Source organism: Rhyacophila brunnea, unplaced genomic scaffold, assembly GCF_057557595.1.
Source record: "Rhyacophila brunnea isolate RB1 unplaced genomic scaffold, BYU_Rbru_1.0 scaffold_1, whole genome shotgun sequence".
Classification (NCBI taxonomy): Eukaryota; Metazoa; Arthropoda; class Insecta; order Trichoptera; family Rhyacophilidae; genus Rhyacophila; species Rhyacophila brunnea.
In genome coordinates, this window is record NW_028232751.1 from 16,854,287 (window position 1) to 16,881,647 (window position 27,361).

Here is a 27,361-nt window from a genome sequence, read left to right on the forward strand (position 1 = left end):
CTAATACTTTATTGTAATTTCACCAAACACGGAGATTTAAATTTTTTAAAAAAGTATTTAGTTTTTTTTAGATTCAATGGTATTGTTATAACTATATGATATTAATTTATGAATGATCCTTATATTTCTGCCATTCCAAAGATATTCTTTTGATATAATGTTATATTGTGAAGATATTATGAAGAAACCCATAAGAGGTCTAAAATTTTGGGGAAGTTTCGTGGATGCGTTTTAAATTTATGCAATTACCTAGTTTATAATATTTTGCGAAATGTAGGTACAGACCTACATACTTACTGGAGAATGGCTAAAAATGGAACTACGAACTACCATATGACGCCATATTGCAAAACGTCATTCAAATATCAGATTTTACCAGTTACGATTTGTGATTGGGTAGTTTTCGACAGTGGCTCCTCCATCTCATTATCTAGATAATTTTGTTGGTCTGTACTACAAGATTACTACAAAACGGCAACACTGTATGTATGGAATTAAATGTTTCTTTTAATTTAAATAGTGGAAACACTTAAACTGAATAGCGTCACGAAGCCGACACCATTCTTTCCTTCGTATTCGTTATTTTGGGATAATTTTGGAATGTTTGTTTATAATTGTTCATTAATGTTTGGTCTGTAAGTAGACTAGACTTAAAGGCAGCTACATTTTACAAGTTGTTAAAATCTGTTACGCCAATGTCGCTTTTCTAGTGAATATTTGTTGTCAAAGAATTGATCGTACACAGTGATCTGTAAGTTAATTTGTCCAATATCGGTTTTTATCAAGAATTAGCAAGTCGCTGCCTCGTCTGTAATGTGTTTATCGTGATATTGTATGGCGTATGTCGGGTATAAAATGCAAAGCAACAATAATTCTTGTTTCACTTGCATCGGCGCAATTTTATTGATTGAATGCTGAATCAGAATAATTGACATTTCCTTCCTGCATAATTCAGACATTTTCATAATCATACATATTATTATGTACTTACTTGTTTATAGCAGTAATTGCGGTATTTTTGCGCGTTTTAACTATTGTGATCAACATTAATGCAACATTCGACAATAAATTTATAAAAATATGAAATTTTGTGTTAGGTTTATTATCTCCAGTCGACAGTGTGTCTTTGCCCATGTTTATTATCAGAAATGACAAGACAGTGCTTAACATTTTCATCCGTATAAGCTTTAAATCAGTAAAACTCTTCCTTTTCATATATGTACGAACGAAATTCATCAACTAATTAATGTATTAATAATAATTTCATAGTAGAAAACAAATTTTGCGGGTTTATGTTTAGATATTTCGTATTGTACAACACATGCATACCTACATACCTAGTGTGTGGGAATAATATTATTATCTTACTGAAAAATATAGTATGAGAGCATAAATGTCATAAATTCAATTATAGCTTAGAATACAAAGATAGCAGTATTCTTAATACTTGACACTAATACTAAAAATATCAGTGATAACCTAATTGTATCGGTCTGTTCTGTATAGTAGAGATCTTTATCAATGCTAATATGCAGTCCATAATTCAAAGTCTTTGAGCCCTTCAGGATAATGAATGTATGAGTTATTTTAAAAACAGATCTTTGGCGCATTATTTACGTTTATAGCGCCTGTACACGCGAATGGATTTACTATCAGCAATAGCGTGTAAATTTAACTCATTCACTGCTAACTAGTTAATTACCCTATTTAATTATAACGTTAATTGCTACGCGCTATGTGCCGTGTGCGCATTGAACAACTTAAACTATCATGATAACTGTTTACACACAAAAAAGCTAATTTCATTTTTCAACTGTGGGCGAGAAATGTTGGTTGTTGCGTGAAAGTTTTCTGTGCTGCGCGGCGTAATTCTTATTTTTTTCGACAGGTTCACCACTATCGTTCTATTGCGCATGCGTAGATATTGAAAATTCAGAAGCTGCTAAATGTTTTCTAATCCATGCATGTAGTCTTGCAACTTGCACGATAATATGTAATAATATAGCCGTGACAATAGATACTGCCAGCAGTAAATTCATGCATGTGTAAACGATCTATTAACAATGCAGACATAAAATTTGCTAAATTGGGTACTTATATGTTGCGTACAAAAATTACTTGATAAACAATTAAATTTCAGTTGTCTTGTACGAGTCTGGTAGTGCAGATGCAGTAAGTAAGAGGAAAGTTTTAGTTACCACCTGAGATATCCATAATTGATAGAATTTAACACACGTATCATGATATTATGATACTAATATTTTTATCTTCTGCCAGTATTTCAATTTTCATACTTAATACAACAAAAAATCTAAAATAAGCATGTCATATCGCTTCTTACATTGCGGCAAAGAATGAAGCTATTCATTGATAGTGCTTGGTAAGAATGCCATCATAAGGCAGCTAGACGTTTTCATTGATAATTTAACGAAAATAACAATTTTTATTGAGTCGGAATGATATTTGTTAAAACAGATTTTTATAATTATTATAATATTATACCTTAGCCGCCTTAGTGCAATGCTTCTCAACCATTCTGTTACAAAATATTGCATACAGTAAAACTTATGTGTCTGGTCAACATTGCGTGATTCATTGCATTTGGCGCCGTGACATTCTTATTATAATATTTTTTTTATTGTTAATTACTATTCCTAGATGATCAAAATAATGGATTGCACTGACATACAAATCAGTCAGCCTGACAGGACATAAAATTATTCTTTTTTAAACCAGTATCTTGTTGAAAGAATTAATTGCTTGCTTGTCATTTAACTTTGTAATTATTTTTAATGATGGTCAAATCAAATAATTCAACAATCTTATTAAATTATATTTTTTTTTTCTCCTACAAATAAGCAAATCAGTTTAGTATCCTTCATAACACTATGGAGCATACTTATTGACATGCAATTTTCATATATTTCTTTATGGTTTTCATATATTATATTATGCTATTATGACAATCTTTATTACAAAGCATTGCATATGGTTATATTTTTCAGGTGAAATACACAGAATATGTAATTTAAGAGTTTGAAAAAGTCATAATACGTAAGTATTCTACAGTGTGCGCGATTCAATAAAGGTTAGAAATCCCCACCTTAGAATACCAATATTGTATTACTAATTATTTAATTTACTGTTATTTTTTGTTGGATAGACATGATATTAGATACTGCAGTGGAGTTCCATTTTTACGTGCCCAGAATTCACGTTTTATTGCTATTTGTGTGTAGTTTCTGTAGTCCCATTTATTTTAGTATGTTTAATTCCCGGTTTTAGATTTTTATTTTCCGCAATTTACGTTTGAAATATTAAAAATTCAATCAAAATTAAAAATCCAATGGATTAACACATACAATGGCAATCAATGATTAATGAATTTCAGACGCGCTTTTATTTAGCCAATTAAGGGTGGTTATTGTTTGTCATTCTACGTCACATTTAGAAACTCGTCTTGACTGCAACCTGTCGAATTTTTCAGCGCGATTTTATTGTCCGTGTACACGTGCTTGGATGTACTGCCTGCAATAGCATACTCATTTGTCTTGACAATAATAATTGTTTTCACACAAATTGCTGATTGTCTCACCAATTTCACTTTTCAAGTTTAAGCAGGACATGTTATTTATCCTTGTGTGCTGTGAAAATTTTGAAGGAACTTCGTAGCAGCTGCTGAATAGTTGGCAAAATGATGCTCAATATTTTGATGGAGTTCTGGTTTCTAATTTAATATAAGGTTTGTTAGGTGATTAATCAAAAGAGATGTAAATGTCGGAGCTTCTAAGTCTCCTCTAAGTGAACTTCATCAAATGTATGATGAATTAAAAACAAAAAATATATTGACAAATTGAAATTAAATAGCGGTAAACACATTAAAATGCGCCGCGTGAGGTTTTGGTATTTGTTATTGTCGCACAAGTCACTACTATCGCATGAGAAGTCAAAAGGTCGTTATATTTTTTATTTATGCATGAAGTGTTGCAACTTGCACATATTATGTATTTACATTTTGCCTTTTATTTTTATTGTCACAAATCTATGCATGTGTAAAGGTGCTATTATACTTGAAACATCCTAACTAAACATAATTATGTTGAACAGCATTACAGAACATAGCTATATTATCCTGTTTAACTTGTGTCTGCTTCGGTTTTAAATATATCGTCGGTGTTTTGTAAAAAGGGCGAATTAACACAAAATGCTATTTTATAGGAGGGGGATTATTAACTTTTGACATTTATTTGTTTATTACCTGTGGATGATTATAAATATCTAACAAGTTTATAATAAAGCTTAGAAAGAATACTGTCATTATAATAGGCATTATTATATAATATTTTAATAGGCCTAATATGTCACATTCACTTTTTATTCGTAATTTTAATTAATTTAATTTTAGTCGATTACCGTTTTTAAGTACTTTCCTGTGGAGATACAAATTCGCCGTTTTTACACAACAAAGCTAAATATTATTAGGTTAGGTTAGGTTTTTAATTCTGAATTCAACTGAATGTCCATTTAGAGGTTAGCTAACAAGTATCAACAAACTATCACAAACATACAATCAACCATTGCACGATTGAGACCCAAGCACGAATCAAATCACGAAAATACCTTTTAATAAAATTCTTCTGTTTTCATATTATAGTTCTAGATTTTTTTTGCATATAGTAAATGGATATGAACATCATTGTAGCTATTGATTGATATATTTTTCATTGACATTGACAATCATTGACATTTGACACATTTGGTTAGTTTGATTAGTTGCAAAAAATACCACCGGAGCGCGACCATCTATTTTGACCATACATAATATACGCAAATTTTGACCAATGCATGAGCATTTGACACATTTAGTTTAGTTGCAAAAAACACTACCGTAGCGCTACTATCTAATTTGTCCAATGCATGAACTAGGCAGAAAAATTACTGCCGAATTTACGCACTTGGCAGATATTTTGTTTAATTCATGAATAAGGCAACGGACTTGCATTTTTCATGATTTAGGTAAAATTTTGCCCATTTCATGTAATAATCAATTTCGCACATTCGGCGTAACATATATACAACTATTATTATAGAACTACTAGATAAAATTTGATAGTTCCCTGGAATTCAAATTAAGTTATGCTACTTATTTGAGTTGGCAGTTTATCAGGTTTATGGCCAAAAACACAATCTTCCTTCAGGATTTATATCCCAATCTTTAGTCGGTCACACCCAACCTATCTCCGTTCCTCTTGACGCTGTCCGACTATATCTTCCAAGGGTGACCCAGAGGCCGAGTGCCTACTGGGGTGCATTCATAAATCTTATGGATAGCTTTAAATCCATCACATCTAAAAATGTGTCCGCCCCATGTGAATCTGCCATCCTCTTGATAACTATATTTTTCAATTGTTTCTCTTCTTAGACTTCTGGTTTCACACCCATATAGAACTATCGATTTCACAATCATATTGTGTACTCAGGAGTTATAACTTTTTAAACAGTACCTTGGACCTGAATAAACTCGTCAGTGTGAAGAGCGCTGGATTTAGCAAGTATTTAAAAACAGAAGTGCTTTTGAATGTATTAATTGCCCACGAAAACGTGTTGTGCTGGTGTGCCAGGTTGCACATACAAACTAATCTCGACTGCAACATGTCGAATTTGTTGGTATCCACAAAAAACATGTAACTTAATCTAATGCCACACACATCGTCGATGCAACATAGTTGCTTGAAATAATCTGTTGTCGCAATTGCGTGTAGTTCAAAAAGATTCCGTCGCTATCGCGCATAAAACAGACCAATGTTTACAGAGCACTAGTTACTTTTTAAGCTAGTACAGACGATTGTCGCACACCGGCACCAGCTTTTCACTATTGCGAGAGTGAGAGCAAATACAACAGTGACGGTCATAATAAAATGACATTTCAACTCAAGAATTTTCCTTCCAACAATTGCCAACACTGCATCGGTATATTTCTAATTGATAATTAATGTACCAAATATATCCGCATATATCTTAATTTCTTAATTACCAACACACAGCATATATTTCTTTGTCGGATGTACCATGATGTTGTACAACTTGAATATTATTTTGATATACGTCAACTTTTTGATGCTTCGAGTTTCGACTTGAAGTTACATCACATTGCATAATATTTGTGTATGGTAGAGAATGAATAACGAAGAGAATTATGACTATGTCGGTGTCAAGTCGAATTTCTCTGTGCATTGCATCCAAGTGTCTTTTTTCCATGCTTCACATCATAATTTTGTAAAAAAGAAGATGAAATCACCAAACTCACGCGTTGTCGCTTTGCCATGCTCTGTGGGCGTTGCGCGATATGCAATAGTATGATTATTGTTGTGGTTTCTTTTATGTATTCCGCTTTATTTCAGAACCGGCATGTCTGTTCAACAATTCTGTTTGAGGTGGAATAATCACCAGCCTAATTTCATATCCGTGTTTACTTCACTGTTGAACAGTGAGTCATTGGTGGATGTCACCTTAGCGGCTGAAGGAAAGCATCTACAAGCACATAAAGTTGTATTGTCAGCATGCAGTGTGTATTTTCAGGTAAGTCAGAACTCAATATGCAATGTTTTGTATCAATATAATAACTAGGGAGCGGATTTATATGCAACAAAAAACATGATCATATGCACTTAAAATCATTAAAATATGCAGTTAAAATTTACATTTTTTATGGAAAAATTGTAAATACCCACTTCACCCAATATTACTGTTAAAAATCAAATAACAAATTAATAATTGTAATCAATATAATACAATAATAAATAAACACAAATAGTAATATAAAGTTAATTACAAATAATTGAATAAGAAATGCAATGTAAACTAAACACAACTTTAAAAAACAAAAACGATATACTTAACTATTCCTAAATACTATTTGCGGTTTTTGTCTGAAAAAAAGTTGCAATATTTTTTCAATATTTTTCTCTCACATAAAATTTTCCCGCATATTTATCAGTATTTTGTTTATATGCGGAAAACAACCTCAACGTCCACAGAGGTGATTGGGCAAAATTTAAATGCCTGAATTGACTTCACTTTTTCTGATACATTTAAAGCTCGAGGATGCCATTAAAAATGCAAGTGCATCTAAACTATCTACCTAGCTGATTTAGTTATATTTCGATAAAATAATTAAAAAAAAAAACTAAAATTATAAATGCAAAAGCCCTAAAATATGCATTTATTTATGAAATATTCACCATTGTCTCAAATATGCATTTATATGCACAATAAAATTTTATTTTTGGATTCTGCGTCTTTCAAAACGGATTTCTATGCAACTCTCATAGCTGTGCATACACCCTAACAAAACATCCACTACCATATAAATCCGGTCCCTAATAATAACACATGGAAATAAAATGCCGGATTGATCAGTTAGATAATAAATGTGTTCACCTGGTTACCTGGTTATCTATCAATCTACACCTAACGGCAACATACTTTGTTTTCGTTGTTCTGTATATTGCAGAGTTAAGAATTCTCAATTAAGTGATCAGCTAAATATTAAGACTTTCGAGATGTGGTTTAATCAATAGGTTGTCTTAGATTAGAACCAATGTAATACAAGCAACTCAGTACGTTAATTGCGGGGGATACGTTTTGGACACAATCACAATAAGTGAAATTTCACAATCGACGCGGGATTTGGAAGTATGAAAACACTGAAAATTAATAACAAAATAAATGTCACATAAAATAAAAATAATATACCTTTGCAATAAACTGAAAAAATAATATTCATCTTCTCGTGCGTTACAAAAAAGAATCTACATAGTTTACCCTGCTCGGCCTGTCTGCACTTGTAATACAAATTTTGCTGATAACTTACTGTCAAATAATCATACTCACATGATTTCAGTAATGATGATTCTTGGCACATGGCCAAAAGCGGGACAAAAAATATTAAAAACCGATTGCGATATACTGAATTCGCACTCGCCGGGGTCATGATGAACAAAGAATACTGTACTTCGAAGAATGTATTGAAAAGTCCAGAATTCTTAAGTCATGTAAAATATAACATTTTCTTTCTTCTTCTTTCGTCACGACCCACCATTGGGGCATAGGGCAAGCACAAGTTCGCGCAACTTCCCTTGATCCATTGCCAACTCTTGCGTCTCCCGCCCTTCCAGACCTGCAGCGCATAGATCGCTTTTGTAGCACTGCTGCAGGGTGAGGGAGGGCTGGCCACGACGACAGAACCCTTGAGGCTGTGCCACAAGGGTATGAAGTATCACACTCTTTGGCGGCATCCGGAACACATCTCCCAGCTACGTAAAACGTCTCTTCGTGATTACGTCAATCACCGAAGGCTGCTGTGTCTGCATATATACTGGTTGAGTTAACATTCGCGGACACATGTTAGCTAATAACGTAAAACGTCTCTTCGTGATTACGTCAATCACCGTAGGCTGCTGTGTCTGCATATATACTGGTTGAGTTAACATTCGCGGACACATGTTAGCTAATAAATATTACTGATATGACACGTATTGAAATTATTGTATTAAGAATGATTTACTTAGGTACTTTTTTTTAACTTTTCTGTTTAGAAATGAGTTAATTCTTAAGATATGACACTATCTAATGGAAATAAATGTCCGCATTGTGACACAAGTAGACGGAACATATTCTTTTAATCCAAAATACGACTTCTATAAACGTCGTGTCGTATTCCGTTCCACAGTACAGGACGTCAATGGACGTTCTGTCATCACATTTCACAGAATACAACGTTTATAGACGTCGTGTCCATGAACATGTAAAGGAGAAGATAAGAAAGCATGTTTCATTTGCGAATTTATATTCCTGTTTGGATAATCATAAACAAAACACTCCCTGTATGCATTGAATGTCATAATAATTAAAAGGCTTATAATATTATTTATATTTTTTTCAGACACTGTTCACTGCCAACCCGTCCCGGCATCCGATAGTCATACTAAAAGATGTGAAACACGCAGACTTGAAGATTTTAGTGAATTTTATGTACTATGGCGAAGTGAATGTGTCTCAAGAACAACTGCCTCAGATATTAGAAACTGCAAAGATGCTGAAAATAAAAGGACTGACAGAAATGCCGGAGCCTGCAGTCAGCAATATTCACACGAATTCTGAGAGACCCAACCTACTCACACCGGGTGACTCATCATGGCATTCTGACATTCAGCGTCACTCCATCTCACCACATAATCTCTCACCATCGATAAGACGGAAACGGTATATTAAACTTTACCCAATTTATTGCTCATAATGACTTATTTAATCCTTTCAAAGCTATATATCGACTAGGCAAAAGGGTGTATTCTTCATGTTTTTGAGAAGTGCTTTTATTTGATATTCACAATGTATCTAAGAGCAAATCATAAGATTGTGTTGAAATCGCTAATCGAAACCTTCCATGAGATTTCCTATACATTGTACCTAATGATTATTATATTTATAATTAACTATTTCTTTTATTCAACGAATAGTTCACAAGATTAAGAATGTATCATTCTAATTATTGAACATACAATGCGAACAAAAATCGATTGCCAAAGTAGCTTGATTTGGAAGAGCGCTGATGAGTATGTATTAAAATTGACCAATAGTTAAAATTTGTCGCAATTAGTATGTCACTGCGTAGCATATTGGTAAATGCGACGGATGGGGCGTAAACCCGGGAGATACAGGGTTCGATACCCCGTCGGGGTGGCTTACTTTTTTCAAAAAATATCTTATCTATTGGTTATAATATACTCTCTCAGAAAGTGTTTTTCAAAATTATGTATGATTATAATATTTATTCAATAAAGTTTATTCGGCATTCAGATTATCCGGCCATAGTGTAATATAAATCAATAAATATGTAAGAAATAATAAGTTTAGTATGAATTAGCGAATTCTACATGTTTCATTGACGCTATAATGACTTCTAGGGGTATCTAGCAACAAAATCCGCAAAATTGTCGTGTATCATTTTTGTTTGACGTAAGCCTCCCATAGACATTGAACCGGTCAATAAGTGACTAACTATAGAGAAAATTATTCTTCTGTTTTTGTACAAGGAGTACTTCATCCAAATATACGAGCATATCTAAACACCATCATTTGAATGGAGCATAATTGAACATGGCGGCACCCGAGTAATCACGCAGTTGGATGACCGCTCGACTAGATTGTATATAGGAATAAACGGTTATGGCGAAGGTCATACGGCAATAAACAGTATTCGATATCCTATTTGGATGGACACCCCATAAGTAAACGTTGTGTAAAAAGGAAGTAAGCTGAAAATGTTGAATTATTTAAATTCAGTTTTTAATTTTGAAAATTGAAAGCTTTAAAATATACATCCAGGAAAAAGGAATCAACCCTCATCCGTAGCATAATTATTCAGTAAAGTAATATTTTACGGTGAGGCAAAAGGCAGTAGGCGGCATATTACATTAGTGTATTGTATGACAATTGACAGTTCACTGTACTCTGTCGACAGTTTGGGTAAATATGTACTGCAAATAAGAAGTAAGCCATTTGCCATTCTTACCCAGTAACTCACAGCTACGATTATTTTTGATACCTTTAAAATAGTTACTTCCTTTTGCATAAACACAGTTGATATGTTCAATAAAGAATATTACATTCTTAAATATTGTGAATTATTCGTTGAATATGCTACTGTTAATTTAATTATTTTCTTCCATCTATTTCCATAAAAAAAAATTGCATTTTTCAGTCATAGGAAGTCTTCAGCTGGCTCCCGCTCTACATCTGTTGAACGCATTTCGGAAGGAAAGTCGTTTGGCGACTCGAATAATTTAGCTGTTGGAAAGTCAGATGCAATCATGTTGAATTCTTTGAATGTCAATCAATTCTGTAATAACAAGGCCAGAATAAAGGAACAGCAAATAAATGATTACAACGTATCAAAAGATAGTTTCGATGAAAATGGTGGAATGGACCAGAATCTCACGATAGTAAGTAATTTATCATATTTATCAGGACATCATTGCTGGATTGAAAAGTGTACAATTCTAGCTGACAACATAACGTTAGACTCTTAAGAGAATAATATGGTTGCATCCATCAAGCAGCTGATGGTGTTGGACTTCTAATAGGATGAAAACTACTTAAAGAACAATATATCTGAATGGTATTAGACAGTATTTCTTTCCTTAAATCTTCGCTACGTAAATTTATTATTAGATTGGCTATTTTTTTATTATAATAATATCTGTACCTCACATGAGAAAAGAAAAGAAGTACAACGGTGATCCAAGTGATTGCCTAGCACTGACTACAATGGCCGATTTTGGGACGAATATACTATACTGTGTCGGAATAATAGGATCTTTTCGCCCTTGGTAAATAAAGCCATTGAAATACAGATCATCAATGAGATTGCTAGGGACATTTGAAAATTCCATTGCATCAGGCTCTTGGCAAAATCCAATGTCAGGTCTAGCAAAATAGTATCAAGTCACAAATCAACCGGCATCTTTTTCAGTCTTGTCACCTAACAATTTTCGACAGAACATTTCTTTTAAGCAATATTCGTACACCCAACACTACATTATCTCTTAGAATGGTCTGTCCAACTGATACAAAACATCGAGGGAGGAAGAAAAATGAAGAGCACACAATGAAAATTCAAATACTAACAGATCATGGACCAAGATACTGGAAGCTAAGTAGTTACCAAGAGGAGCAAGGGAAGGCCTTCATCCACCAGCGGATCAACCCTGGCTGATAATGGAAAAAACCATTTTATGTTGTTACTATTATTAATGCAAACCATGAAACAATTTGGAGTCGTCAACTTCAATTTTTAGTTATCGACACTTAGCTATGAGACAAACTTAGATTTCGCAGTGACACCATAGGAAGATATCTTACACATCTGTAAATCGTTTATCTTACTCTGGCGCATGTCGCAGAGATTATAAGGGTGCCGAATACTTTCTCACTCGCACTTATGCATCGATTTTGTTAAGGCCTTGGTCTGACTGATAAAGTTTAGTGTGCACTATTTATGGCTGATCTTAACAGCCTACCTCTACCCTTTGCCACTGATGTATGTGTTATATATACCGGATGGTTTTGAATTTTTTTCTAGCATACATATTTATTTATAGATACATAATCCATTGTTAACTAAATACCTAAATTATTGACTTTAACATTTGGCAAAAACCCACGAAGTTATCGTCACTCTGCGGGTGGAAAGACATAAGCAATACAATTGACATTTTATGGTGAATTTATTATATAACATTATTTTGTAGAATACTGAAGAAGAACCCAATGACTGCAATTTGATGCGAGGATCAGAACATCCTTTGGAGGAGACTACTGGAACAGGATTATCACAACAAGGTATTAAAGTAACCTTATATTTGAAACAAAAGTGTATTAACCCTTTGATTAGTGAGTTAAATATTTAGAATATACATCTCGGGAGTGAGTTAATTTTGAAGATTTTCTTTTATTAAGGGGGGACATGCTCGTCGAAGGTCAAAATTGAGTTTTTATTGTATTTTCAAACCATGATTCTGGACACTCCTTAAACGTTGTAGATAATCTATTTATATAATTTTAAAGCCTTATTATCCTTTATAGTTATTTTAAACATTTGATGACTGCATAAAGTATTTTTGTTACATAAAATAGTATTCTTTTAAACCTCTCGCTCTAATGTTTTAGAATATAGTCATATTTCGGTACATAACTGTGCAGTGGTGTTAAGATTTTTTACATTTATTAATTTTTAAACGCATTTATAAAACCATAAGCATAATTTATTACGAGATAATTTTTGTAAAATATGTTCAAAAACGCGCGATAACATAATTTTACTCCCTACTTTAATTATAGTTTGTCAATTTATGGCTACGGCCGTATGTTGTAGCTTAACCACTGGGGAATGACAAAAGAAATGGCGTATTTCAAAAAAACACTACCTTATTCTTAGGTCAATAATTATTATAAAACAATCATTATTCATAAGAAGTTTATCACACTTGAATGATCAAAGACATAGCTTATAATAAATATCTTTAGAATCATCTTCAAATGTGTTAATCTTGCCGATTTTTTGAATAATAAAATGCCTAATTCTTGTCAAATTTGGGATCACAGAGATTATCAATATAATTTTTTATCGTGAATATTTTACAAAAATTATCTCGTAATAAATTATGCTAATGGTTTTATAAATGCGTTTAAAAATTAATAAATGTAAAAAATCTTAACACCACTGCACAGTTATGTACCGAAATATGACTATATTCTAAAACATTAGAGCGAGAGGTTTAAAAGAATACTATTTTATGTAACAAAAATACTTTATGCAGTCATCAAATGTTTAAAATAACTATAAAGGATAATAAGGCTTCAAAATTATATAAATAGATTATCTACAACGTTTAAGGAGTGTCCAGGATCATGGTTTGAAAATACAATAAAAACTCAATTTTGACCTTCGACGAGCATGTCCCCCCTTAAGTATTTTATTTTGGGTTAATTTACAAGTTTTTAGAATATTTTTTTATTATGTACCTACTATTACTATTTTTATTTCACAATACATGATAGCAGTGCTTCCCAACCAGTGCAGCAACAGCACAGTATAGTAAAAGCAAGGTCAGTTGTTCTCAACATTTTATAAAAATATATTTTTATAAAATATATATTTTTATAAAACTATATTACTACTTGGATAGTAAATTATAGTCAAATAAATTCAGTGGCTCTCAACATTTCATAAAAAGTTTTTTTTCTAAATAATTTTACCTCAGACTTTCCTCGAATGATTATTATTGCACCTTTTATAATTATTTTGATTGCATAATAAATTTAATTTTTTATAATTCTAAATTTGGTTGGATAGTAAAATATTGTAAAATAAATTCAGTGGTTCTCAAGATTTTATAAAAAGATATTTTTTTCTAAATGCACCTCTTATATTTTGTTCCAGCGATTGTTATTCTACTATAATTTATTATTTCGATTATATAGTACACTATAGCAAACCAGCGGTTCCCATTTTTTTTTTGTACTTATAAGAGATTTCTTTTTTTTCAAATGATTAGATATTATTATACCGTTGTTAGTTTGATTGGATAGTAATATAATGAAATAAATTTAGCGGTTCTCAACATTTTATAACAAGAAATCTTTTTCTCAGTTTACCTCACAATTTTTTTCAAGCATTATTATTTTTCCCTGCTAAGTAAAAAGACAGTGTTTGCGGTAATATACTATGACTATATTTCGATTACATAATAAAAATCAATTTTAGTGGTTCTAAACATTTTATAAAAAGATTTTTTTCAAAGTTTATCTTGCACTTATTCCGATGGTAATTATTATATTATATAGTAGTTATTTCGAATGCGTTATAAACTATATAGTAAATCAATCAGCGGTTCTCAACAATTTATATAAAAAGATTTTTTTTCTAAATTTATCCCGCACTTTTCCCAATGGTAAGTAGGTCTCATAAAACATATTTTCTGACTCTCATCACCAAAAAGAATATTTTTATATTGCAATATATTGCAAAAGAAAGTAGGTATAGATAAAGTCTTATTATATAAACTTACCTAGGTAGATACTTGAAATATATCAGTCTGTTCAACAGTTTCTGTCTTGCACGAGTACACTATTTATCATTGTTATGCATTTATTGTTTACACTTTTTCATAATTTTATTAGAGGTTTTTGAAATGACAGGAACAACATTTTCATAATTGAAATTTAGCAGGGCAAAATAACAATCAATGAAAAAAAATGTGAGATAAACTAAGAAGAAGATTTCTTGTTATAACATGTTGAGAGCCGCTAAATTCATTTCAATATATCCAATCAAAATTAGAACAGAATAATAATAAACATTTGAAAAAAAATTAAATAAAGTACAAAAAATGGAAACCGCTGGTTTGCTATAGTCTACTATATAATCGAAATAATTATAGTAGAATATCAATCGCTGGAACAAAATATATGAGGTGAATTTAGAAAAAAAAATCTTTTTATAAAATCTTGAGAACCACTGAATTTATTTTACAATATTTTACTATCCAACCAAAATAAGAATAGTAAGTATAATAATAATAATTGTAGAAAATTAAATTTATTATACAATCAAAATAATTATAATAGGTGTAATAATAATCATTCGAAAAAAGTCTGAGGTAAAATTATTTAGAAAAAAAACTTTTTATGAAATGTTGAGAATCACTCAATTTATTTGACCATAATTTACTATGCAAGTAGTAATATATTTTTATAAAAATATATATTTTATAAAAATTTATATTTTTATAAAATGTTGAGAACAACTGACCTTGCTTTTACTATACTTTGCTCTCGCGACACTGGTTGGGAAACACCGCTATAATATATTGTGTAATAAAAATAGTAAAAAATAGATATAAAATGGCAAAATCACAAAATAAATAATATCGAATAATTATTATCGCGATCCAATTTCAATGCATGCAATCCGACTTCAAGCAAAAAACTAAATAATATCCAAATATTTTGCTAAGGGTTGTGCAGAGGGTGAGGTTTACCTAAAATCGGCATAATATTTGAATCTCTCTTGAGTGATTGAAACAACGATACCTAATGACCCGAAAGCAATCAAGCTGTCAACAAGTGTGAAAAAAATTGAAATGTGGGACACATGTATGGCCCTTATTCTTGTCGCGCCGCCTATCTAAATGTAAACAAAATAGAGCTGTATTGGAAACTTTTGAAAATAATATTTTTTATAATAATTTGTAGACATATTATATGTATAAATGAATTTCTACATATTTGGGATCCAAACAGAACTGAAAACTGAAATTGCTATGCATAAAAAAATATTTTCGTAATAATTTATAAAATTTTGAACACATAGTTGTTTCCAATTTGGGCCTGGAATCTTCGACAGAACATCTGTTTCTGATGGTAGAATTTAAAATTTTTTTCAAAAGAGAATAAAAGGGGATGTAGGAATTTTACGGAATTAGATTTTGTTCGTAATAGTTGCGTTTATTTACGTATTTTTTTCTCACTAGAAACAAATATTTATTTTATAATAACATCTAAAAATTGATGATAAATGTATTTGTGTTGTCTGTAAATAATAATTACATCGAAATTATTCTATTATTATTGAAAATTTCGAATGAAACGGTGTCGCCGCACATACGCGGCGATACTCTATTTGGATCACTACAGTGTCGCCGCATACGTGCGGCGATACTAATCAAAGGGTTAAGATATTCTGGCAGTTGTGCAAACTGTAAAGCGCATTTTTCATGTGTGTACAAGCGTTAAAATTAATCCCTGTAATGCTATGATGGAAAATATAAAAATTTTATGTTATCAATTCAACAGTCATATCATAGAATAGTTACCTTAACATACAATTTAATTTTGGAATTGTACTTCAGTTTAACTGGTTTTAAATTTCAGCTTCACAATGGACGTTAATGGACCATGGATATCCAAGATACACAGCATCCTGCCAAGCAAATTCTATACACAGTATATCATCAATCAATATGAACAATATACATTCTTCGCAAGAGAATAGTATACATTCTTTTGGCATGCCATCAGTGATCAATCCTTATGATTATCAAGCGCAAGGACAAACACAATCTCAAGTAGACGAAATGGACGACACGTCACCTGGCCCGTCATGTTCCAACGTATTAACGAATGTTTTAGCAGATAGTCAACAAATTTTGCCACCACCAAAAAGACGTAGAACGTCAAACCCACAATCCGAAGAAAACTTTCAACGTGCGTTAGAAGCTGTTCGATTTGGCGGAATTGGTTTTTGTAAAGCAGCTAGAATGTTTGGTGTCAATAATAGAACACTGTGGTTAGAATATAAAAAGAAAGGATACCCGAATAACAGGCCTAGTATAAAAAATAGAATCAAACAAGAACACTCCACGCCACCTCCGGAGATCCGTGAGGAATTACCCAGCGTTCAGGATCAACAGTTGACACTTCTCTGCCCCCCGCATCCAGTAGGTATGATGGGATTCATTGATTCTCGCCATGTTGACTTTGCCTCCAGTATTCCAAATGTGAATCGTCCAAGGTTTGTTGAAGAGAATATGAACATTCACACTTCACCAATAAACTTACACGGTATTAATTTTAACTCGATTCAATAATTATTGAATAATAATTGTGATTGCGATGCTTTTGTATTTATTTCATTTAACATAGAGTCGTTTTGTGATTTCATTGTACTGGATTTTAATTTATTTATTTTTGTACATACTATCATGCCATAATTTTTCTCTTTTCTTATTTTTGTACATCTTGAATCTCGAAAAAAATTAATTGATTTGAATTTGTCAACAGCAATTTTTATATTTTATTTTATATATAGTTTTTAATGTGATATCTCTTTTTTTGTGTACTTAATAGTAGTCCAATTCTTGTTTTATGTTTGTCTCTTATTTATTTTCATTTACCTCCTCAAAAAAGTTCTTGAAGCACTTTTTGTGTTAATATCTGGAAATTTCTGACATGGATTTGTGTTGTAAATCATGGGGTTACTGCCAAAAGTTGGGAAGTTATGGAGTAATTGCAATCTGAGGTTCGACATGTCCTCTAAAATCATACATAATTCTAATTTCCTTGTGATTTATGTGCATGTTTTATACACATAATCCATGGTTAAGTCTAAATACCTAAATTATTGACTTACCAACTTTTGACAGCAACCCCACAAAATACAGAATCAAAAAAATTAATTTAAATTTGCTGAATTAAATGTCAAATGTTTTTTATTCTCATCTTTTCTATGATAAAACGATTATGTCATAAGCAGGGCAGTAGGACAAGCCATAAAACATTTCAGAAAAGCACGATAAATTGTTTGGGTTCAGGCAATGTATTGTAAACCTTTCATTGTTTTAATACAGAGATGGGCAACTGTCTTAATGACATTAACTATTGTAGGAATAATTCAATCACATAATATTATAGACCAAAAAAGCATTCGGAAGAGGCAATTAGTTTTCGCATTTCGATGATGGAGGTTTTTTTTCAATTTCCACATGTCTTCTACCATTACATATCTGAAAACAGTTTGTGGAGTTATATTACAGAATGCATATTCTTCCTCTGGCATATTTACATTGTTATGTCCATTGGATAGGACTACTCACATCTTGAAAAGGTTCCTTCAGGCCATCTGTATTTGTATTTCTTGGTTATGTTCCCATGCATCATTCAGCCCTCTTCATCACTCTTCCCTTTTCTACCTCAGTGTTTTGAGTTGTCAGTGGCGACACATATTATTTTGCTAACTTTTCCTTGGTTTCTCATGGTTTTGTTAAAATTACGTTATTTTAGAATTGCTAATTTCTTAATTAAAAATGTGTAAAATAATATTAATTCTTATTAAAAATCTTAAAGAACGTTACAGCAGTATTAAATTTAATCAGTCCCAGTTTTGTATTTAGATTCGACAACAAATCTAATTCCAAATCGTTCAAACAGCATGTCTTTGTCACTGTATATTCCACTCGGTCATCTAATTATTTTAACTGTCGTTTACATGGTAGAACTGCATTATAATGGCTTGGAAACAACATTTTTGTTAATTGTACAATTTTGAAGAATTAATAAAAACTTTGTTTTCAAACCATTATAAATTATTTTATTTGAAGACTACATGGAAACACATTTTCTTTTAAAATCCCCTGTCCATACAGCCATGGCTGTTTTAAAACAACTTGGGTCGTTAATTTGTGATTTTTTTACCAGTAATTTTAAAGTGCAAATAATAGACTGATGCATGTAATTGTCTATAATAAAATCATTATATTTTTAATTAATTTCATAAGATAGTCAATTAATATCTCCCCTATAAACATTATTCCTCCCATTGCAACAACATAATATTTACAGTATTTTTTAAAGTAATATGTATATAATATGTACACCAATCTTTTATTCAACATAAAAATATTGTGTATATCGAAATGCAATAGCAAGACAAGTATAATTCTCTTAAACAATCTCATATGTAATTTGTTCTTATCTATCCATTATTAACCAAAACTTAGCTGTAATTAATACTATAGCGTTTTTTATTATTTAATATTTTTCAAAATATGAACATTATTGTTTTAATGTACTACTGTTTTAATTAAGAATCTCGTATCTCGTGCTCACCATTTGTGTATTTTAAGTTAACGCTCTTTTGTCTGTTTTTGTAAATGTCCAATAATTAAAAATTGCATATTATTCATATCCACATAAAAACTGTGTTTAGCAATTGAACAAACAGCTGTCAAATTTTAAGATAGTTAAATTTTAAAAAATCCTGATTGACATTGATGTCTCTGGAAGATGTTTTGCCTATTGGCTTCAATTAGGTGCTTGTGAAATAAAAAGAGCTCAACTAAAATATCATGCAATGTGTGGCCTACAATGAAATAAGTTTAATGAATCCATCATTACTTAAATTGGTTATCATATCGACAACCTTCTTTATCTTCGGTCATGTTTAACTGGAGCATATGGGCACCACACAGCGTCTCCAAGAATCTATGTCGTTCACCAGTCTTCTTGCATCATTCCAAAACATGACGGCATCCCGTATATACTCCTAAGATAGTATTTAGCGGCTTTTCAAGACGCCGGATACTGGTTGACTTGAAGAACAGGCATGAGCCATGTTCAACGTCGCCTTTTTACTCTCAGCGCGATGACAGGCTGCTTGGTTTTGTCTCTTAATCTCCTCATTACTCCCAAAGTGAGTATACCCTCAGGTATTTGAAGCTGTTGACAATCTAGATGTTCTCCTGTCACTAATCAGGGGTAAATCTGGTTCAGGACGCTGTGATATTGCACAAAACCTTAGTTTTCAAACCAACGCAAGACTAATTGTCAACTCTTATTTGACTTCAGTCGTGATCCCGAACCATTCTGTGAAGGTGTCACCAATTCTGACACAGCATTCGCTATTCTCATGCGGGGATTTGATATTGGTGACGATCTTGGGAGGGATCCCGTATGATACCAGTATCTTCCGGAGGGAGGGGCGGTGCAGACTGTCATAAGCTTTTTCATAACCCACAACATAACAGGCCAACGGACTGTTCAGCTTATAGCTCTGCTGGAGAAGATATCGAAAGTTGTGGATTTGGTTTGGACACACTCATCCAGGTAAAAAACTGGTCTGGTTTTTCCTGAGGATGTGCATTATCGGGTCCCTTATTCTCATCAACGCTGAGTAGCGTAATGCCTCGGTAATTTACGTAGTTAAGAGGGCTGCCTTCTTTTTTTGTGAAGTGTGACAATTTCACCGTACACCCAGTCCCTCGGACAGCGCTCTTCTTCTCACACCTTTGGCATCAGATGAAACATCGGGTTCAAGATTTCACTCATGCTGTACTTGAGCAATTCAGGGTGTATGCTGTCTCCCCCTGGTGCCTTTCCAACAATACAAAGATCTATGGAGTACGTACTTTAAGCTATCACAAATACAAGAAGATGTAAAACTTTTTTATGTGTAGCAAGACATGTTTTAGTGACAGGTGTGTTATAATAGAATGTGGCATTGTTATTTATAAATTTAATACTGGCATTGTAACTTATTGACATCTACAAACATTAACTGTATTTTTTTATTGCATCGTTTGATTCCCATTAAAACACTTGATTACTAGATTAGTTAGGCACCTTCTTAACAACAAATTTTGCGTAAATGTGGACACTAGACAAAAACATCAAATTTTTTTCATGTACATAGCTTTCAATTTTTCATAGGCACCACCTCCAGCAGCCATCTTGAATTTAAACAAAATTAAAAATCTTGAAATATAACTATATTACAATATTCCGGCATCTAAAGTACTTTCTAAACTTTTGTTAAATACATTTTTGCGGTCACGGAATTACAAATAAATAGACAACTTTTAAATGCGTCATTTATTCACAAAATGTTAAATCACTAACGATAATGCTATTCTTGCACCTGTATATCATTTACAAAAATTTGAAAAGAGTTCTTTCTCAAAAGATATATATTTATTTATTCTCTCACCTGCATGTAGTGTAGTGCAGCATAAGGCGAGTGATATGGCCATATTCTTCTGTTAAGAAAACCGTCCTTTCTCCCCTTTAATAATCTGATGATAGAAAACTTTGTTAAAAGAAGTTTGATTTTATACGAACATTCTGGACTAGGATTTCCCTAACAATACACCTGATTTCATTTATATAAAGCTTCTAGATAGAGCAGCTGTTGTGCACGTCTTTCCAACTACCAACATTGAGACATCGGTTTTTTTATGCAGATCGGGTATTCTTTCCACAATACATCTATAACAACTCCAAAAGAATTTATATATTATAGAATAATTACATAGCAACCAGCCTCAAATATTCGACTAGAGATAAGCGAGGAATGGATGTTCGGAGAAAGATTGCTGCCACTTGGGCCGACCTCTTATAATAAATACCCCACTAAAAAAGAGGAACTGTTTGTATTCTATTGCATATATGCAATTGCAAAATGCGCAAAAATAAATTATTGATTATTCTCCGAGGAACCAATATAAATAGTAGACATCAGGTTGCTCATCCACTTACAGGATGATCTTCGGAAATAGATAAACTAACTGTATAGAGCGTAACACTAATATAGTGTTAACCCCCTTGCCAAACTCTATTGCCTTGTGTCAAAATGTGAAAATTTTGGTTGTTTTTGGTATAGGTAAAACAATCACTTATTGTTTTTCCAGAAGCGTAAGATAATACAACTTCCCCTAAATATGAACACTAGTGCAACACGCAAAGCGGGGTGCATATCTGGTTAAAGTATGATACATAGAGAGTACAGTGGACAGTGCGCACCTAATCCAGAAGGTTGGGGCTAGACTCTACTAGAAGATTGTAAACCTAAGTGCTTTAGAATCCGCGATATTAGTACTAAAGTTATATTTCAAGACGGCTGCCAGAGGAGGTGGTTCCTACCAAAAATTAAAAGCTATAGCCAAAAGTAACATGTGGGAAAAATTTAAGCTTTTGTCCAGTATGTCCACATTTTCATGCTGAGCTGGCTGACTGTATCATACGATTTAAATTAAATTGTTAATTACATAATTTATTTCGTGTACGTTTATATGTTATATTATAAAATATCCGATTTACACAATTGTGTAGGTACCTACCTATATCTCTATTGTAAAAATGAATGGCCTATAATCTATATTATAGTAAACTATTTCACTGGCTTATGAGTATATTATTATGTATTACATAAATGCTTGTTTATTTTTTTTTGCAGATTCTCAATTTCTGTTTTAGTAATCTAATACCCAGTCCACCATAAAAAGATCAAGGTTTTGAAACCTAATTTTATATATGTAATAAATGTTGATTAAACATACTATATGCAGCAGACTTTTGATTAAATTTCAAAGGTTGTGTATTTTATTACCAAATGTGATTTTTATTCAATGACTCAGGAAAGCATGTGTTTGTTTCAGTGTACAACAGTGATACTTTGATAACTCAAAATTCTTTTTTTTTTAAATTGGGCACCTTGGTTTCTTTTATTAAATTTACTAGATATGTAAAGTGCTTAGTATATCTATTATTAATTTATATGATTTAATAATGCGGTGTAAAAAAATGATATATTGAAATGATCATTTCAATATAATATTTACGTGTACCACAAACACAACAATAACCCAGGTTTACGTGTGGCCCCATAACTTAAAAGAGTTGTCCTGAACAGTGTCGCACCCAGGATTTAATATTGGGGGGGGCCCAAGGAGGAGAATGCAAATTAGTCCCATAGGATCTTTTTCTTCTTCACAGCCTAATTTCTCGTTTATCGGTCTTTTGTCTATTGCACTCGGTGTACCTACACCATGGTCCCCACATCCTGAAGCGGGCCCTCAGGCTAGGATATTTGGGGGGCCCCCTACCTACCGCTAAGATTAAAGGTAGTGGGAAAACTACATTAACGTTTTTCAAATTGTGTTTTAGTTCAAATTAAGGGTACTTATACAGTGAATTATTGGCGATTTTTAATACATCTACTTCAATAATGGAGCTGTCGAGTATTGACACATAATAATCAAAAAATATATTGCACAATTATATAAATAATTGAAAATGTTCATGGACATGAAGTATAATAGCGCCGCAGGCGACTTTTTTTACTATTAAAGCTAATTTTTGATGTGTGTTTATCTCACTTATCTGGTCAACCCAACACGCCGGGCCCCCCACAGCCCGGGCCCCCAGACTAGAGCCTTGTCAGCCCTCCCCAGCCATGACCTACACCACTCCGGAATTCGGGTGGACACCGAGAATTTTTTGACAGTTCCATTAGGAATTGGGTTTCTAAAAAACCTGACATTAGTGTTTCGAAATTTTTGTGTTAGAAATTAATATCTAAGAAATTTTTCTAAAAAGGGTGCTGGAGAATTATTACAAATCATTTTTTTGCCGTGTTTTTATTTGTCTAAGCCCAAAGGTATAGTTTATTGGCTTTCAATTTCAATGTTTAAAATCATTCTGATAATTTTTCATTTTTGGGGGGTGCCAGGGCCCCTTGCCCCCCCCGCCCCCCCTGGGTGCGCCACTGGTCCTGAACATTGAAAATTTTCAACATATCAATGTATTCACAGCATATATATTATAATATAGGTATATAGAAAATGAGCCTATGTATTCTGAAGCTCCAACAGCTTATCAGGTTTTGGTTCTTCAAATTTTATTATGGATTATATGTTAATTTGATGTATTCTCATTTAATTGTGAAATTTGTCAAATATCAGAGCAATTATCTAAATAAATTAATAAATCAATTATTTAAATACCTCATTAAAATTTGGTGAAATCTAATTATTTTGCCATCAATAAATTGCCTTTTTTATTAATTAAATAAAATCTAATTAATTATGCCTTGCATGCCAATCTTTAAAATATTTCTCACAGACACTATAGTATTTGGTAATAATACATTATATTACACAATATTCACATCTTCATCTTCTATTTTTGAAACTCATATTTTAACACGTATTAAGGTTGCCATTATTATTCCCAATATATTATGTATACCTACTCTACCTGTTTTTTACTTTTCATAACATTTTCTTAAGCTGCGTGTTTATTTTGAGATTACCAATTTGCATGAATTAGTCGTATTCAATTATTGTTTTACCTAATGCAACTTAATTAAACTTTATCAACACAAGTAGAGATATTTTAGTTCGTAAGATGTTTGCACTAAGTCATGCAAAAATATTGTTAAGTATCTGCTATCGGGAAACATACTAAAACTACATAACATAAGAAAACATTATTACAAAGGAGATTAATTATATTTTTAAACTTTCTACATCTGCCCTTCTGTAAATGTACAAAAATAATATGTAACAAGTTATCTCGGAAGTGTGTGTGGATTGTTTTAGGGAATGTATTATTTTCATTTGTTTTTGTACGCAACATACGGCCGACGCAGTTATGGTTTTCCACGAATGTCAATATTAAAGATAATGTCTTTATTTTAATGAGAAATCTCAAAATATATACTTAGTACATTTTGAAAAATATTTATTTCCTAATGAAAACTGTATAAGTATAACATTTTATAAGTAAAATATATATGAGCAAAATTTAAGAAAACCAGTGAAAAATTTCACTCGATTACTTTATAAGTTTTTGTACCGATTGTACTGCATAAAACAAACAGAATCTGATTAAAAATGGGTTTTCATATTTTTTATTTTACTAATAATCTAAACTGTATTTTGAACAGGTTACCCCGAAACCCTCCAGTGTTAATGTAGCTCTATAATCCATGAAAATGAATTAACTTCTTCATGAAATTTTATAATAAAGAAACATTCCCATTTATGACAGTGTTGTCATTAAACAAATATAATATTTCTGGTCAGCATGATATTCTTTCAACAAAGGCATTTTTTGTGAATAAAAAGTCCCTTCCTAATGTAATATTTATTCATTTTTTTTTTACTGTACTATGTACAATGAGTGTAACTTTATATTGTTATCTGCTCTAAATATGAGTGCTAATATATTTTCAGGTTGTGTAAGGAGTAGAGGGAAGGAATGAGAGAATATTATTTGATCGTCAAACAGCCATACGTCTTTACAATACTTTTGCAAATTAAATGATCAAATATTGATAATCTTTATTAATACTCTTTCCCTCTTTGCCCCAATCCAAATGCAATGTAATCTATTATTTTTTATTCCTAATGTCAATTGTAAAAAATTATGCTATAATGCTTCATAATCCAGTGCGTAAGGCGCTGGTCTTTCATCCAGGGGGCCCGAGTTCGAACTCGGTGAGGTCACAATATATATGTGATTTTCTCAAAGCCTGGGTGTTTGTGATTGTTTCTCATCTATTACTACTAAATACACTACTGCCATTTTCTTCATGGTCTCTTGTAGTGTTAAAAAGAATATATATTATTAAATTTGTTCATTGTTATATTGCTGTATGGCATATGCCAAGAATTATAATATGTACACCCGATTCTCTTTTTGCACAGGGAATACGTTCCAGAGGCTACCGTGAAAAAAATCGTGTAAAAAAAGATAAGGTGCACAGATAAAAATGGAAGAAAGGTTCCATTACTTAAATTCAACTGAAAATATAAAATTCTCTCAACTCAAAAATAAATCGAATATATTTTTTATTTATATAGGTACTTATAAAAATAGTTTCATATTTTACATACATAATAAGTAATAAAGTGACATGGTTTGCGATTTAAATTAAATTTAACATAAGAAAATATATTCATTTACTTCACAATAAACACGTCCGTTTACTGCTGATTTTTGCCGGCATTAGTCATTGACTGGCACCAATAATAAACCACGTAAAATATGTAATTGTCACTATCAAACTTTTATGGACAGCCAGTCATGTTCTCATCATTGATCGTGTTAAATTCGGGAAACAGACATTTCAAAAACAAAAACCGGAGACGAAATAAAATCGAAACAGAAGAGCAACATAAATATGTCAAAATGTCATGCATGAGTCCTGAACACCTGCATCTTGAAATTTGCTAAATCACAAAATATTTAATAATACTGTTATTTTTTTGTAACCATGTTCAAGCAAAAAAAAATGTTTTACATCATACAGTCAGTTTTCTTGGACCATGAAAAAAGAGAATTGGGTGTACCTTTCTTTTTATTCAATTTGTGTATTATTAATTACTTCATATACTTTTCGTCTCATGAGGCATTTTTATGTTAATTTCTTATTTAATTTCTTTTTATTCTTACAAAACCAACAATTTTGTAAAAAAAAAAAATATGATTGAGAATAATGGAATAATTTTTAAGCGTAATATTGACTAAACAATAATTTCTGTGAAATGAAAAAGATGTTATTCTGATTATAATAATTGATGTTTTGCAATTAGATTGTCAAAAATTATCCTATATTATATATTGTGCATCTATTCTTCACTCTGTCAATAATCACAAAGATTTACCGATTATTTATAATGAACAAATGTTGATATGTCAAATTTTATTTTGCTTATTAGAGTTTATCAAGTATTATATCAATATTGTTGTAATTTGAGGATACAATACAATTTAAAAACGATACAAATGTTAACCAGTTATGTTTGACTTTGAAAAACAGCACTTACCATATATTATAAATTGTGGGTTTTGAAAATCGACACCTCATATCTCAATCTGCCAATAGTGCCAGGAATGTTTTTATTAATTGCATGATGCCTTTTGATCAAATTTTCATTTGTTAGGATGTGAGGGATAGGTGTGCACATTTTGACCTTTCGTTGTTAACTGCTCAGTGAAAAAAAATGTAAAATGTTTTTAAATTGATATCAGTTTCTTAAAGGTGAAATGTTTTTATAGATTGTATATTATTATTAAAATTTGAAATAAACATTGACGTGTTTGGCGAAATATGAGCCAAGAACTTCGAATATATTTGGTTTTATTTTTCCACATCCATCACTTTGTGTAAAAAAATTATGTCACTTCTAGCCGGCACTCATATCAGAATTCGCGTCTCGAAATGTCAAAATAATAAGTACTCTGGCCAGCGCCATTACGAAAATATGTCATTGGACGCTGAAACAGCGATTAATATGTTAGTACCGCAGGATTTTAAGTAGAAGGCGAAAATATTGGATTCATCCGTCAATTATTAGGCATAATATCCATGCACAGTGCAGCATTTATCGCAGTACCCAGTGACGTCTAGATACAAATGGCCGCATCGAGCGCAAATGCGGGCTGGCATGTTCTCGGCACT

The 27,361-nt window shown here is 31.9% G+C and overlaps 1 protein-coding gene across 2 annotated transcripts; it reads left to right on the top strand.

Annotated features, from left to right (window-relative positions):
* The first annotated feature begins 525 nt into the window (after window positions 1–525).
* LOC147079539 (uncharacterized) lies at window positions 526–18,036 on the top strand. Of its 2 annotated transcripts, XM_085941809.1 has the most exons (7): window positions 526–751; window positions 3,006–3,088; window positions 6,402–6,579; window positions 8,945–9,264; window positions 10,763–11,003; window positions 12,312–12,402; window positions 16,495–18,036. In XM_085941809.1, the coding sequence occupies exons 3-7, from the start codon at window positions 6,409–6,411 to the stop codon at window positions 17,208–17,210; spliced, it is 1,539 nt and encodes a 512-aa protein (XP_085797935.1). In that variant the 5' UTR covers window positions 526–751; window positions 3,006–3,088; window positions 6,402–6,408; the 3' UTR covers window positions 17,211–18,036. The 2 variants fall into 2 exon arrangements, with proteins under 2 accessions (XP_085797935.1, XP_085797926.1); XM_085941800.1 differs by lacking the exon at window positions 3,006–3,088.
* The last annotated feature ends 9,325 nt before the right edge of the window (window positions 18,037–27,361 follow it).